At 45.7% G+C, this 15271-nt stretch overlaps 1 protein-coding gene across 2 annotated transcripts in view; it reads right to left on the bottom strand.

Moving 5' to 3' along the window:
• The window catches only part of ADAM12 (ADAM metallopeptidase domain 12), a 711117-nt gene that overhangs the window by 225282 nt on the left and 470564 nt on the right, over positions 1–15271 (bottom strand). For both annotated transcript variants that reach the window (XM_033941188.1, XM_033941189.1), the window contains exons 7-8: positions 2538–2603; positions 1888–1959 (exon numbers count right to left, since the gene is read on the bottom strand). In XM_033941188.1, the coding sequence (XP_033797079.1) occupies positions 1888–1959; positions 2538–2603 (138 nt within the window). The remainder of the gene's footprint in view (positions 1–1887; positions 1960–2537; positions 2604–15271) is intronic.

Raw genomic sequence — 15271 nt, 5'->3', positions numbered from 1 at the left:
TGAGCAGGGACTGTCTATAAATGTCAAAATGTACAGCACTGCGTACGCCTTTCAGCACTATATAAGTGATAATCTACTACAAATGCTGGCCTCTCCTATATGCCAATGGCTTGTTTTGAACAGGGACCTTTTAAAAAAATTGATTGTTCAAAAAGATGGATGCAAATCTGAAAAATAGCCATTAAAAATAAATTGTATAGACATTTTGCAGTTTTGAAAATGGGCATGATTAGTACTGGATTTTTTTTTGCATCTTCTGCAAAACATCTAAACTCGGGTTTGGACATCATATCGAAAATGGCCTTCTCATACATCTCATTAGTCACACAGACATCACTGGAGAATTTCCCCAAACTTTCTTTATATTATCTTTATTCCAGTCACTTAAATCAATAAAGTAGAGCATTGAGGAGATTATACGAGAATTGGTTTGATATGACAGAACTCTAAAGATACTTTTGCAGGCCATTAAAAACTGAATTATACCAACTGTTGAAAAGCTTCTAGATGAGAAACAAGAGATGGCAATGATTAATGTAGATTTATGAATGATAGCTAAGAAAATCATTTCAAAGAAAAATCTATATCTTTGTTTTAATGAGTATATCATAGAAAGCAGAAATGGGTCTGATACTCAGAAACACTTCTGTGGTAGAAGAAGGTGCTTTTAAAAAAATGTTTTCTGATACTTACATGGATGTCGCTGGTCATTTAAGTCATGAAGGGATAATTTAATAATGCTTTGCCCATGTACAACTATAGTACTCCCCCAAAATTTGTGGGGTCTCCTAGCTCAGGCTAGGGAGGTAACCACTTTCAAAACACCCTTCCTTTTTGTATGATGCATTGCTTCAAGAAGAAAAATAAAAATTCCCAGCTACAACATGGAGAGCTAAGAGCCTACAAACTATCATGCTGCCATCATGGTCGAACCCCACTCCTTATACAGATTTCTAATCCTTTTAAATGTATGCCGAAACATGGTTGGGCGAAATTCAGTCTGCTGCTGAATACTTACCTCAAGTTTTAGAGCTGCTATATCTGATTTATTAAAACATGTAATTATGGAGGAGTAGCTGGCGGTTAAAGCAGCAGGTAAGAACCAAAGAATCTCGGGTTCAAATCCCACTGGCATTTATTGTGACTTTGGGTAAGTCACATACTCTCTTACGCACATTATATATATCTAGCAGCAAACAGCATTGATCTCTTGTAACTGTTTATATTGTATCATCCTATAACCTAGTATAACATCCTGTATCTTATTGTAAACATCCTGTAACTGTTTTCTTGTTAATATCTTGTACCTTATTGTAATCACCCAGTACCTGCTCACTTTGTATTATCCTGTATCCTACTGTTAACACTGTACTCTCTCTAGACACGACTTTCACTGTAAACCGCTTCGAACTTAGGGTATAGCGGTATATAAGAAATAAAATTATTATTATTATTATTATTACTCCTCTGTTGCCTCAGGTACAAACTTAGATTATAAAGCCCTGAGCGGACAGGGGAATATGTACCGGTTCCAAATGTAACCATTGCTGAAAAGGTGAGCTAACAACAATATCTAGTGGGATCAAGCAGCTATAATTATCACAGAAACTTGCATAAAAAAAAAAGAGGAATAGGACAATGAAGCATACGTTACGCATATGGAGAGTAATTGTATAACAGGCAACGGTCAGCAGCCAGATATTTAGTGCTGGGAATTATACGGGCACTGGGTCTCTGGAGGCATCTGGAAGCTAACCGGGTAGAGTCAATAGTTAGGGCTGCTATTTGTGTGGACCACCAAGCTGACACCATTAGTTTTAAGTAACATTTGTGTTATTTGTAAGCCCACTATAAATATACAATGAAATTCATCTAAAGTTCACTTACCTTATCAACATGGTTAGCAATTTCAACCAGTCTCTGTTTAACCTTTTCCACATCTTTTCCTTGTCTCTGAAACTTACAATGAAAAACAACAATGTTGTTATGTTAGAAATGCTGACAGTAACATCATCAAACTCTTTTTCTGAGCTAAGAAATTAATTTGGAACTGAAATGCAAAGCTGTGTATCTCAACTAGAAATTAATTCCTATAGTATAGAGCAGGGGTGGGCATTTCCGGTCCTCAAAAGCCACAGTCAGGTTAGGTTTGTCCGGACATTGACGAGCAGATTGTGTTGGGAGGGGCATGGGCGCATGCGTGGATGCCCTCCCTCCCGATGGGCAGGCTGAGGGGGGCGGGGCATAATGGGGTAGGGATGGGTGAAACTGGGCAGGCCAGGGGTGGGTCTATGGGTCCAGATTTTACATATGGGGCACATATAGAAGAATCTTATTTCCCTTCCTAGTGTTTGATGAACTCAGCACTCATTTCCTGACATTTCAGTTTTTGGCCGACTGTTGTAATTCAAAAAACATGTTAATAGTTAGTACATTATTTTTCCCATTCACAGCATTATCTCCCAAGTTTTACACTGTTCAGCAAAAATGAAAGCAAAAGAAAACAAAGACATTTTAAATAGGTCTTTTTTTTTTACCTCTCGATTGTCAGCCACAATAACAAGTTCCACGTATTTGGTCATCTTCAAAGTATCCCTCTTGTGCTGTCAAAACAAATATGAATATATAATGTTTATTTGCACTTTAAGGGTCACAGGCTGTTGGGTTGGCTTTCATTTGTCACTCTCTCACTTAGATCCACCGACATACCACGAGGAATGTTCCTTGCCAAATATTGACTCAGAGGATAGTTCAAGGAGTCCCTAGTACACGGTGCCAGAAACCATCATGCAAAATGCCTTATCTGAAAATTCTGAGGACAACCAGGTTGAGAAATTATGTCTGTTTCATCTCTCAGATTTAATGTTCTTGATACGCAGGAAAAGAGCAATACTTCTGTGTCTCAGTTTGAGAGATGAGAATTTTTACTGTGCTGTACTGATCAATCTGCCCAGGAACTGGATCAAATTACCGTATTTTCACGCATATAACGTGCGCGTTATACACGATTTTACAAACCGAGCATAACCATGCGCGTTATATGCGTGAGCACGTTGTACAATTTTTTTTTTTACATAGTTCCCCCCCCCCGACGTCCGATTCATCCCCCAGCCCTGAAAGCCTGATGCCCCACCCTGAAGGACCACTCGCCCCCCCCCCGACATCCAATTCATCCCCCAGCCCCCCCCCCCCGCACGGAGAAGCAGCCTACCGTTGGTTCCCGATGCCAGTGAGCCCTGCTGCTTCCTTTGCCGGCGGTTCCGCCCCTTCTCTGAGCCCTGCGCTGCTTCCTCTGCCGCAGTCCCGCCCTTTCTCTGACATCAGAGAAAGGGCGGGACCGCGGCAGAGGAAGCAGTAGGGCTCACTGGCATCGGGAACCAACGGTAGGCTGCTTCTCCGTGCGGGGAGGAGGGCTGGGGGATGAATCGGACGTCGGGGGGGGGTGCGAGCGGTCCTTCAGGGTGGGGGGGGTCAGCGGTCCTTCGGGGTGGGGCATCAGGCTTTCAGGGTGGGGACAGGACTTCAAGGGGGACAGGCAGACCTTTAAGGGGGGACAGGCAGAGTCGGGGCAGAGGGCAGGGCGGCGAGAGGAGAGTCGGGATGTCAAGGCAGGAGCAGGGCCGCGATTCGGGGCAGAACTGCGAGAGGAGAGTCGGGACGGCAGAAGGAGGTTTTAATTCAAGGAGCAGCATGCGCGGTATACGCATGTGCGCGCTATATATTAATTTGTTTACATAAATTTCAGTTTCCCGCGCGCTATACCCGTATGCGCATTTTACACGGGTGCGCGGTATATGCATGAAAATACAGTACTAGCTTTTAGTTTGAAAAGGAACAACAACAACAAAAAACCCAAAACACCCTGATGGGGTGCCTAAGGGCTCCTTTTACTAAGGTGTGATAGCGTTTTTAGTATGCGCAGAATTGCCGCACACGCTAAACCAGCGCTACGTGACTAGAACTTACGCCAGCTCAATGCTGGCATTAGCATCTAGCGCATGTGGCAATTCTGCACGTGCTAAGCGTGCGCTAAAACCACGATCGCAGCTTAGTAAAAGGAGCCCTAAGTCTTTGTTGATTTGCTCAGCTTTTGTTCTATGGCTGGTCTTGTATAGTTTATTGTGAGAAATCACATGAAAAATAAAAGCTATGAAAAAAAAACCTGACTAAAATAATTCAAGAATAGTTATGTGAAACAATACCCCCTTTTTTTTTTTTTTAACTGATCCTGGAACTGCACACGCCTGAAGTAAAGTTTATAGAATAGTCACTTCTAGATTCAGTAATTTATTTCATCATTTGCTCTTTACTGACAAAGTGAAAGTTAAATTGAGTTTGAAGTACAGCTCTACATGTACAATAAAGCTTCCATTGATATATGTCTACTCCGGAAACTGAAGAACCATGGAGTGGACGGAGACGTACATAGATGGATCAGAAACTGGTTGGCGGGTAGGAAACAGAGGGTAGGGGTGAAGGGCCACTACTCGGACTGGATGGGGGTCACGAGTGGTGTTCCGCAGGGCTCAGTGCTCGGGCCGCTGCTATTTAATATATTCATAAATGATCTAGAAACAGGCACGAAGTGTGAGATAATAAAATTTGCGGACGATACAAAACTATTTAGTGGAGCTGGGACTAAAGAGGAATGCGAAGAATTGCAAAGGGACTTGAACAAATTGGGGGAATGGGCGGCGAGATGGCAGATGAAGTTCAACGTTGAGAAATGTAAAGTATTGCATGTTGGAAACAGAAACCCGAGGTACAACTATACGATGGGAGGGATATTATTGAATGAGAGCAACCAAGAAAGGGACTTGGGGGTAATGGTGGACATGACAATGAAGCCGACGGCACAGTGCGCAACAGCCGCTAAGAAAGCAAATAGAATGCTAGGCATAATCAAGAAGGGTATTACAACAAGGACAAAAGAAGTTATCCTGCCATTGTATCGGGCGATGGTGCGCCCGCATCTGGAATACTGCGTCCAATATTGGTCTCCGTACCTTAGGAAGGATATGGCGTTACTCGAGAGGGTTCAGAGGAGAGCGACACGCTTGATAAAAGGGATGGAAAACCTCTCATACGCTGAGAGATTGGAGAAACTGGGTCTCTTTTCCCTGGAGAAGAGGAGACTTAGAGGGGATATGATAGAGACTTATAAGATCATGAAGGGCATAGAGAGAGTAGAGAAGGACAGATTCTTCAAACTTTTGAAAAATAAAAGAACAAGAGGACACTTGGAAAAGTTGAAAGGGGACAGATTTAAAACGAATGCTAGGAAGTTCTTCTTTACCCAACGAGTGGTGGACACCTGGAATGCGCTTCCAGAGGGAGTAATAGGGCAGAGTACAGTACAGGGGTTTAAGAAAGGATTGGACAATTTCCTGCTGGAAAAGGGGATAGAGGGGTATAAATAGAGGATTACTGCACAGGTCCTGGACCTGTTGGGCTGCCGCGTGAGCGGACTGCTGGGCATGATGGACCTCAGGTCTGACCCAGCAGAGGCATTGCTTATGTTCTTATGTTCTTTTTTTTTTTTTTTTTTATCTTTATTGAATTTTATCAATTGTTACAACATATAACAATGTAGGAAAATTTAAACAATATAAAGAAATAAAAATCTCATAAATAAAACAATAGTAATCATCAAGTCCACATTATTGGGGGCTGGCTATTTCCTGCTGGAACTTACTAAAGCAATATTAAGCATCAACATCTTTAACTTTAAAACATTCTAAAGTCAAGCAAAATAACAATCATCATTTTCATCATTCCATCACGACCTCTGCACTAATAACAGGCAAAATGTCTAACTTAGGTTTATCTATAAGAAAATTCTCTAAATGAGTTGGATCCAAAAAGGTATATTTGGTATCTTGAAATACCACCAAACATTTGCAGGGAAACTTAAGGAAAAATGAAGCACCTACACCCAAGGTTTTATCCTTAAGTTGTAGGAATTGCTTCCTCCTGTGTTGTGTTTGCCTAGAGACATCTGGAAAAACATTAATCTGTTGTCCACAGAACACAGCATTTTTATTCAAGAAATACAATTTTAGAATGTCTTGTTTTTCCAACTCAGTCCTAAATGTGACTAATAATGTTGCTCTTTTGGCTATATAATCCTTAGATGACTCAAGAAATTGGGAAATATTCAAGCTGTCAGGAGACACTAATTGATCTTTCCCCCCTTCCTCTGAAATCTTAGTAATACTACTAGGCAAATAGTAAAGATTATCTGGGGAAAAATTTTCTAAGCCGTTATAAGATAATACATCTTTTAAATACATTTTGAGTAATTCTAAAGGTGAAAGAAAATGAGATAAAGGAAAATTCAGAAATCTGAGGTTCCTAGATCTTAAAGCATTCTCCATTTTCTCCATCTGTAAGTGTAATAAAGTATTGTCTTTAACTTGAGATACAACACACGACTGAATTACAGAAACAGATGTTTCTAATTTATCTAATTTCTTTCCCATATCTACCAATTGAGTATCATGCTCAGCCACTTTATTTGTTATTTCTGAAGAAAATTGACACAATTTGACTACTGTGCCCTGCAATGAACTTTCAATTCTATTCACTACAGTCCAGACATCTTGCAATGTAATTGTCTTATTACCCTCCTCAGGCCTAAAATTAGAGCCTGTAGGCATAGAAACAGGAGACACCATGGAAAATCGTTCCCCCTTTAAAGTTTTTTTGGAATCCAACTCTAAAAGTAATGGGGAGGCTAAGTCCGATCCCGATTGGGAAATGGAGTCAGCCTTCTCTGGTAAAGGAGTTAGAGGTTGAGGTGGAGGCGTGGGTTCACCGGATGATAGAGAAGCAGATTGAGATCGAAAATCAGTCCTACCTTCAGATGTCACTGTTAACACTGAAAGATGACGATCCATTGGTCCAAGTACACTAGATGGTAATGAGGAAATAATTTTAGCTTTGCGCTTCCCCATTATTCTTCTTCCCAAATGCTCCTCGCTCCTCCTGGCTCCGAAGGGGCACCAAAGGGGCGTATCCTGCCCCTTAGGCCACGCCCCTTCGGTCACGCGGCCTTAGGCACGCATCCGCGGGCCGCGTTCCGCGGCACACTCAGGATTTTAAAGGGTTAGAGGACCTCTTTCCGAGTCGGCAAATGCCGGGTGGTGGCTGCAGGGGTGCCTGACTGAAGAATCGCCAGCAAGCTCAGTCAGCCCTCTTTCTCCGCGGCACACTCAGGATTTTAAAGGGTTAGAGGACCTCTTTCCGAGTCGGCAAGTGCCGGGTGGTGGCTGCAGGGGTGCCTGACTGAGGAATCGCCAGCAAGCTCAGTCAGCCCTCTTTCTCCGCGGCACACTCAGGATTTTAAAGGGTTAGAGGACCTCTTTCCGAGTCGGCAAATGCCGGGTGGTGGCTGCAGGGGTGCCTGACTGAAGAATCGCCAGCAAGCTCAGTCAGCCCTCTTTCTCCGCGGCACACTCAGGATTTTAAAGGGTTAGAGGACCTCTTTCCGAGTCGGCAAGTGCCGGGTGGTGGCTGCAGGGGTGCCTGACTGAGGAATCGCCAGCAAGCTCAGTCAGCCCTCTTTCTCCGCGGCACACTCAGGATTTTAAAGGGTTAGAGGACCTCTTTCCGAGTCGGCAAATGCCGGGTGGTGGCTGCAGGGGTGCCTGACTGAAGAATCGCCAGCAAGCTCAGTCAGCCCTCTTTCTCCGCGGCACACTCAGGATTTTAAAGGGTTAGAGGACCTCTTTCCGAGTCGGCAAGTGCCGGGTGGTGGCTGCAGGGGTGCCTGACTGAAGAATCGCCAGCAAGCTCAGTCAGCCCTCTTTCTCCGCGGCACACTCAGGATTTTAAAGGGTTAGAGGACCTCTTTCCGAGTCGGCAAGTGCCGGGTGGTGGCTGCAGGGGTGCCTGACTGAGGAATCGCCAGCAAGCTCAGTCAGCCCTTGTTCTTATGTTCTTATGTCATTTTCAGTCACAGACAGACCCATGAGGAACATATCTTTCATTAGGAACAGGTTTGGCAGTTAAGGGACAATTCTGCTGCTGGGCACCTCCATTTAGGTGACTAAGGGATGCATGATAGGGATCTATTCTATAATGGAACATGGGCACTCACATTATAGAATAGTAGCGCAGCCCAGTATAAGCACATATACCATATAAGTGCCCACAGTTGCAGCAGCCACAGGCTCATAAAATGCAGCAGGAACACACATTATGTATAGTAAGTTACACTCCCGCTGGACAGCGAGGATTTCTCACTTAGCCAGTGGGTCGCTTTTTGCTCTCTCTGTCCTAGTCCATTCTCTCTTTCCTCTCCCTCTCCCTACGTAAGAACATAAGCAGTGCCTCTGCTGGGTCAGACCACAGGTCCATCCTGCCCAGCAGTCCGCTTCCGCGGTGGCCCAAAAACAGGTCAAGACTTGTCTGAATCATCAGAAGGGGCTCCCTTGCCACCTTGGTTTCTCATTTAAGTCCTGCCTTCCTATCGAAGTCCTAACCCTCCGGTCTTGCACATGCACGACCAGGTTGGTTTATACTCATTTCCTGGTTAACTTCCTATACTTGTGTTACATCCCAGCACCTCTAACAGTATCCCACGATCCCTTTATCCCTCAGGAATCCGTCCAATCCCTGTACCGTACTCTGCCTGATCACTTCCTCCGGTAGCGCATTCCAAGTGTCCACGACCCTTTGGGTGAAAAAAAACTTCCTTGCATTTGTTTTGAACCTATCTCCCTTCAGTTTCTCCGAATGCCCCCTCGTACTTGTTGTCCCCTTCAGTCTGAAGAATCTGTCCCTATCCACCCTCTCTATGCCCCTCATGATCTTGAAGGTCTCTATCATATCTCCCCTGAGCCTCCTTTTCTCCAGAGAGAAGAGCCCCAGCCTATCCAGCCTCTCGGCGTATGAGCAGTGTTCCAGCCCTCTTACCATTTTCGTTGCTCTCCTTTGGACTCTCTCAAGTACTGCCATGTCCTTCTTGAGGTGCGGCGACCAATACTGAACGCAGTATTCCAGATGTGGACGCACCATCGCTCGATACAATGGCATGATGACTTCCCGTGTTCTGGTTGCTATGCCCTTCTTTATGATGCCCAGCATCCTGTTGGCTTTTTTCGAGGCTGCTGCGCACTGTGCAGATGGCTTCAGTGATGCATCCACCAGCACACCCAAGTCTCTCTCGAGTCTGCTGTCTCCCAACAATACCCCCCCTAATTTGTAGCTGAACAACGGGTTCTTTTTCCCTGTATGCATGACCTTGCATTTGTCCACGTTGAAGCGCATTTGCCATTTGTTTGCCCAGTCTTCCAGCTTGTCCAGGTCTGCATCCTATGAGGGCACTTCCTAGCAGACCTGTCAGAGGAAAGGCCCTAGCGGAGCCATTTTGGGAAGGCATAGGGAGGGGAGGAATGGATATACCGGACACCTTTACTGGGCAGGGGAAGGGGGCCGGAAGGGAAAATCACAGCCTCCTGGCTCAGCAGGAGATAAATGGAGACTCTGGACCCACATGCTGAGAGTGAGAGGGGGAGGGGAACAGGACAGAGAGAGATGCTGTATCAATACAAGAGGAGGAGGAGGTATGAGCAGAAATGCCAGACCCACACAGGAGGAGGGAGACACAGAGAGTTACTGGACACACAAAGGGGTGGGGTGCGGGTCAAAGGAGGAGAAATGCTGGACTGGGAAGGGGGATGGAAGAAAGAATGACCTTGTGTAGGAAGAGGGAAGAGATGCTTCAGAAGCTTGACCATAGAGGGAGGGGAGGAGAGATGATTCAGTGTGTCAGAAGAAGAGATGCTGGCCCCATAGCAGGGGGTGGGGGTAGCAGGGGGGAGAGAGAGAGAGATGTTGATGCTGGAGTAGGGGGGTATAAGAGGAAAATTGGACATGAAGAGGGACAGAGATACAGTGAAGGGATGCTGAGCATGAAGGGAGCATAGGGCCAGGTACAGGGACACAGGAAAATAGGGCCAGGTACAGGGACACAGGAAAATACTTTAAATATCAAGGATGAATAAGGGATGCAAGGGAGAGATAGATAGATAGAGAAGAAATGCCAAAAGGACACAGACCCTGGAAAGAAAGTTAAGAAAAATACATATTTATAAATAGCTTGTTTTTTGATTTAAATGTAACCAATAATGTTGCTCATTTAGCTATATAATCCTTAGAGGATTCTAGAAATTGAGAGACATTCAAACTGTCAAGAGATACCAACTGATCTACCTCCCCCCCCCCTTCTTCAGTAACCATTTTGAAGCTCCTGGGATATAATAAACATTATCAGGTGTAAATATATCCATCTGAGAGTAGGAGGAGTGTGTGGCGCAGTGGTTGAAGCTACAGCCTCAGCACCCTGGGGTTGTGGGTTCAAACCCCGCACTGCTCCTTGTGATCCTGGGCAAGTCACTTAATCCTCCATAGCTCCAGGTACGTTAGATAGATTGTGAGCCAACCGGGATAGATAGGGAAAATGCTTGAGTATCTGATTGTAAAACCGCTTAGATAACCTTGATAGGCGGTATATAAAATCCTAATAATAAAATCCTAATTTCTCATATACGTACATCTTCAGGAGCTCCAATGGTGCAAAGTAATGGGAGATAGGAAAATTTAAGAATCAAAGATTCTTAGATATCATTTAGATATCATTAAAATTTTCTATCTTCTCCATTTGTAGGTAAAGCGTGTACTATCTTTAAATATTCAATGTTGCTGAAACATGTAACAAACACAGACGCATCTAATTTGTCCATTCTTTCCCATTATGGCCAATTGAGTCTCATGATCAGTTACCTTTGCAGTAATTTCTGATGAAAATTGACAAAGCTTAGATACAGTACTTTGAAGTGAAGTTTCAGTTCAATTCACTACCGTCAAAACATCTGGTAAGGTAATTATTTTATCATCAGGGACAGGTTTTACACCTGGGCCTGATGGCATTTGAACAGGAGAAATAACTTGCAAAGTAGATGTTCCCACAGTCCTTGTTTTGTGGACAATTAAAAGTATTTCCAGATGCAGCCAAACGCAGCTTAGAAGAAACAGTTCCTACTGCTTAAGCCTAAAGTTTTGGCAGTGGGAGCTACTTTTTTTTCTTAAATTCCCATGCAAATGCTTCATATCGTATGGTAATAATAAGTTTGTATTTATGGATCCATCTCAACTGGCAATTTTTCTTTATTGGAAAAAGTTTCAGAAACTAATGCAAAGGTTGATGATAATAAGTGACTTTAGATAGATATTTTTGCCTGTTTGTTGAAATAAATCATTTTCCCAGGCTTGTTTCCTTTTCAGTTTTCTAAGGAACAAGCTATCCACAATAATGTGGACTATAAATTCTAATGTTATTTTTTCTTTTTTGTCTTTCTTTCTTTTTAAATACTCTGTATTTGCCTGGAATTCTTATGAGATGTAACAAATATAGTGGTCCTTTTAATAAGGTGTGCCCCCCATACCACCCCCACCCTGCACTTGGTACGCCACTACATCTACTGCTGCCAAAATTGTACCTGCCAATATTCAGAGCAATGTACCGTATTTTCACTCATATACCGCACACCCATGTAAAACGCGCACACGGGTATAGCGCGTGGGCAACTAATTTATGTAAAGAAATTTTTATATACCGCACACACCCGTATACCGCGCATGCCTCCCCAACTCTCCTTTCGTCCGCCCCGACTCTCCTTTGGCCGCCCCAACTCTCCTCTCCCCCTTGAAGTCCTGTCCCCACCCTGAAAGCCTGATGCCCCCCCCCACCGACGTCCGATTCACCCCCCCGCAGGACCACTCGCACCCCCACCCCGAAGGACCGCTCACACCCACACCCGCACCCCCACCCCGAAGGACTGCTCGCACCCCCACAGCCTCCCCACTTCCCCCCCATCATGGAGAAGCTCCTACCGTTGTCCTGCTGCTTCCTCTGCCGGCGGTCCCAGCCCTTCTGTGAGCCCTGCTTCTGCGCTGCTTCCTCTTCCGACGTCAGAGAAAGGGCGGGACCGCCGGAAGAGGAAGCAGCGCAGAAGCAGGGCTCACAGAAGGGCCAGGACCGCCAGCATGAGAAGCAGCAGGACAACGGTAGGAGCTTCTCCATGATGGGGGAGGGGGGGTCGGGAGGCTGTGGGGGTGCGAGCGGTCCTTCGGGGTGGGGGTGCGAGTGCGTGCGAGCGGTCCTTTGGGGTGGGGGTGCGAGCGGTCCTGCAGGATGAATCGGACGTCGGGGGGGGGGGAACTATGTAAAAAAAAGTTGTAAAACGCGCTCACACGTATGGTTATGCACGGTTTGTAAAATCATGTATAACGTGCGCGTTATATGCGTGAAAATACGGTAAGCAGGCAGGAAAGGCTCCAGCCTGCTTAAATTATGGGGAGCCCCTTAACTGCTGATATTCAGCTGCACTAAATTAGGCAGTGACTATAGCCCATGCTTTTCACGGAGGCTACAAGTAGTTGCAGAGTGTGTACCAGTACATTGGCTGACAATTTCATCCAGTTTACCTGTAGGCAATCTGATTTTGCAACAGTCTCGGATTCTGGTTTGTTAACCTCTGAGGAAGATATTGTTATGCCAAAACATGGTATTATGTTGGGTCATGAATCTACATGAAATGTTACATTACACTTTTATGCTGAATATTGTACCCAGGAGATTACTGGTAGTCATCTTTTTGATCCACTTTTTGCTTTCTTCGTGTTGTGGCTACTGCCAGTATGTCCTCATGAACTCTCACAAGTAGACCACTGAATTTTCCACAAACTTAAGTAGAGACAGGTCAGAGTTCATCAAAGTTTTATTGCTGTTATTATTATTATCGATGTCAGAATGCACTGCCATTCAATCAACATTGTACATCAGGATTTCTCCCATTTTTACACTGGGTTTTTCATCTCCAAACAAAAACCGACTCCAGCAATTGGTCCAAATCACAATTCCTACAATGCTCTTCATTCACTTGCGCAGTTTCAGTGATTAGCTCAGACTACAATTCCCACAAAGCTCTTCATTCACTTGCGCAGTTTCAGTGATTAGCTCAGACTACAATTCCCACAATGCTCTTCATTCACTTGCGCAGTCTCAGTGATTAGCTCAGACTACAATTCCTACAATGTCCTTCATTCACCTTCCTGGTTTAGGCAGCTGTGCAGTTCATTAGTAAATTCAAAAGTTCATTCTTTTATGCACACTTTTCTCAATAGCATAAATCACAACTCAAAATAAAAATTTCTCTTCAAACAGGGCATGGCTTTCACTGGCCCAACACTCTCTACCCCAGCCAGCATGGCTGAGTGGAAAAGGACCACCCCGGAAAAACACAGTTTAAAACCTCATTCTTGCCTTGCAGTGGCAGCATGTATTGCTCAGATCCACTCCATGAGTTCTGGCCCCATTATAGCCTTCCACTCACTGGGTTCCTGCTGTATTGGCTCCCCTTGGAAGCTCAGATCAGAAACCTGCAGTTTTCTCTAATAGCTGCTCCATTGCTACAACAGGAAGGATTTTGGAGGCAGCTGTGCTGGCTAACTCCTCCCCCTCTGAATCCTCTGAGCTGAATTTAAGTTCCTGGCTTCTAAAGGCGTGCCCTGACTCACCCAGCTTCCTTTGGCCACCAGATGTCAGGTGTTTCAGGAATTCTCCCTTGTGTTTCTCAGTGTTTGTAAAGGGCAACTTTCCCCTCCCCCACCTGGATTCTCCTGAGTCAGGGAAAGCCTGACTCTGGGGCTTTGATTCAGCATAGCTTCTCCCTTTCCTATCCCTTCCCCCAACCTTATTCCTATGGGGCTCAGGATATTAGCAGGCTTCTTAAACCGAGGAATATAAACTGGTTTAGCTCCTAACTTTGGAGCTGGCTTGAGCACTGGTAATGTTTCATCAGCGTGTGCAGTGTGTCTGCCACAGTGTGGATATACCTAGGGTCATTGGGCTAGATTCACTAAGCAAACCGATCATGTACCGATCAGTTTGCGAGCCCTTAATGACCAATTTTCCATCCTGCCCAATTCACTAATGCCTGTAGCGATCCGATCCCGATCATCCCATGCAAATTAGTAAAACCCCATGCAAAATAGCCAAGCGATTGATTCACATACAATTGCTTGGCTAGTTTGGGTCGGGTTTTACTATTGCCAAATCCGACTGCTGCAGACCTGTCGGTAACAGGCTTTTTGACAGGCCTGCCTGTCTTTTTTATTCATTTTTTTCCATGGCATAGATATTTTGCCTAAGGCCCTGATTGGCTAAGGCTCCTACCTTGGGAGGGGCCAGAGACGCCTGAGCCAATTAGGGACTTCCTTAGGCTCAGCCCTAAGGAAGTCCATGATTGGCTTAGGCGCCCCAGGCTCCTCCCAAGGTAGGAGCCTGAGCCAATCAGGGCCTTATGCTCCTCCCCGTGCATCACATAATGCAATGGGGCAGGGCCTAAGGCCTCAGAGTCGTCGCTGGAGTCATGGGAGCAGGAGGGGTTGAGCATCCCTCCTGCTTCGTTAAAGGTACGGGGAGGGGGGTGTGGAAAGGGGGTTTGGAATGGGTAGGGGGTGTGGGAGGGTGGCAGGAGGGAGTTGGCATCCCTCCTGCAGTTTGTTTATGGGTGGGAGGGCAGCATGACTCTGGATTTTGAAACAGGGAGGGAGGTGAGTTGGGCCGGGCCCAGCCAGACAAGATCAGGGGGGTGACATGGCAAGAGGGAGTTGGCAACCCTCCTGCCTTTTGTGTGGCATTTTCACGTGGGGGAGGGAGCCCGTGGTTTTAACCCGCTTTAATTAGTGGGTTTACAACCACGGGCTCCCAGTTCGGGAAGGGCAGGAGAGATTCGGGGCGAGAGCGGGGTAGCAAGAGAGATTTGGGGAAAAGCGGGAGAGTCGGGGTAAGCAGATTCGGAGCACAGCTTCGGGGCAGCAGAGAGCAGGCTGCGGTGCCCAATCTCTCGTCCCTGCTCCTCCTGGACTCTCCTGCTCTCTGCCGCTGTTCTCTGCAGTGCAGGCCTGCTTTAAAACCACGGGCTTGCATTGCAGGGAACGGCGGCAGAGAGCAGGAGAGTCCGGGAGCAGGCAAGAGAGATCTGGGCTGAGCCCTGACAGCAGGCTGCCACTACTGTCAGGGTGTGCGCATGAGCGGGGATCGCTCTGGCCATGGGTAGGGGGCGTGCTAACGATTGTCCATTTGCATGCAGGCCTTTACTGAATCAGTCGGCCGGCATGCAATAGGAAATGGATCGTGCACAGTTTAAAGGTTTAGTGAATCCTGCCCATTGTTCTTTCTTTGGTTTGGCCTTTAATTAAA

Source organism: Geotrypetes seraphini, chromosome 4 (genome assembly GCF_902459505.1).
Source record: "Geotrypetes seraphini chromosome 4, aGeoSer1.1, whole genome shotgun sequence".
In the NCBI taxonomy this organism is placed as follows: domain Eukaryota; kingdom Metazoa; phylum Chordata; class Amphibia; order Gymnophiona; family Dermophiidae; genus Geotrypetes; species Geotrypetes seraphini.
This window is presented reverse-complemented; position numbering and strand designations above follow the sequence as displayed.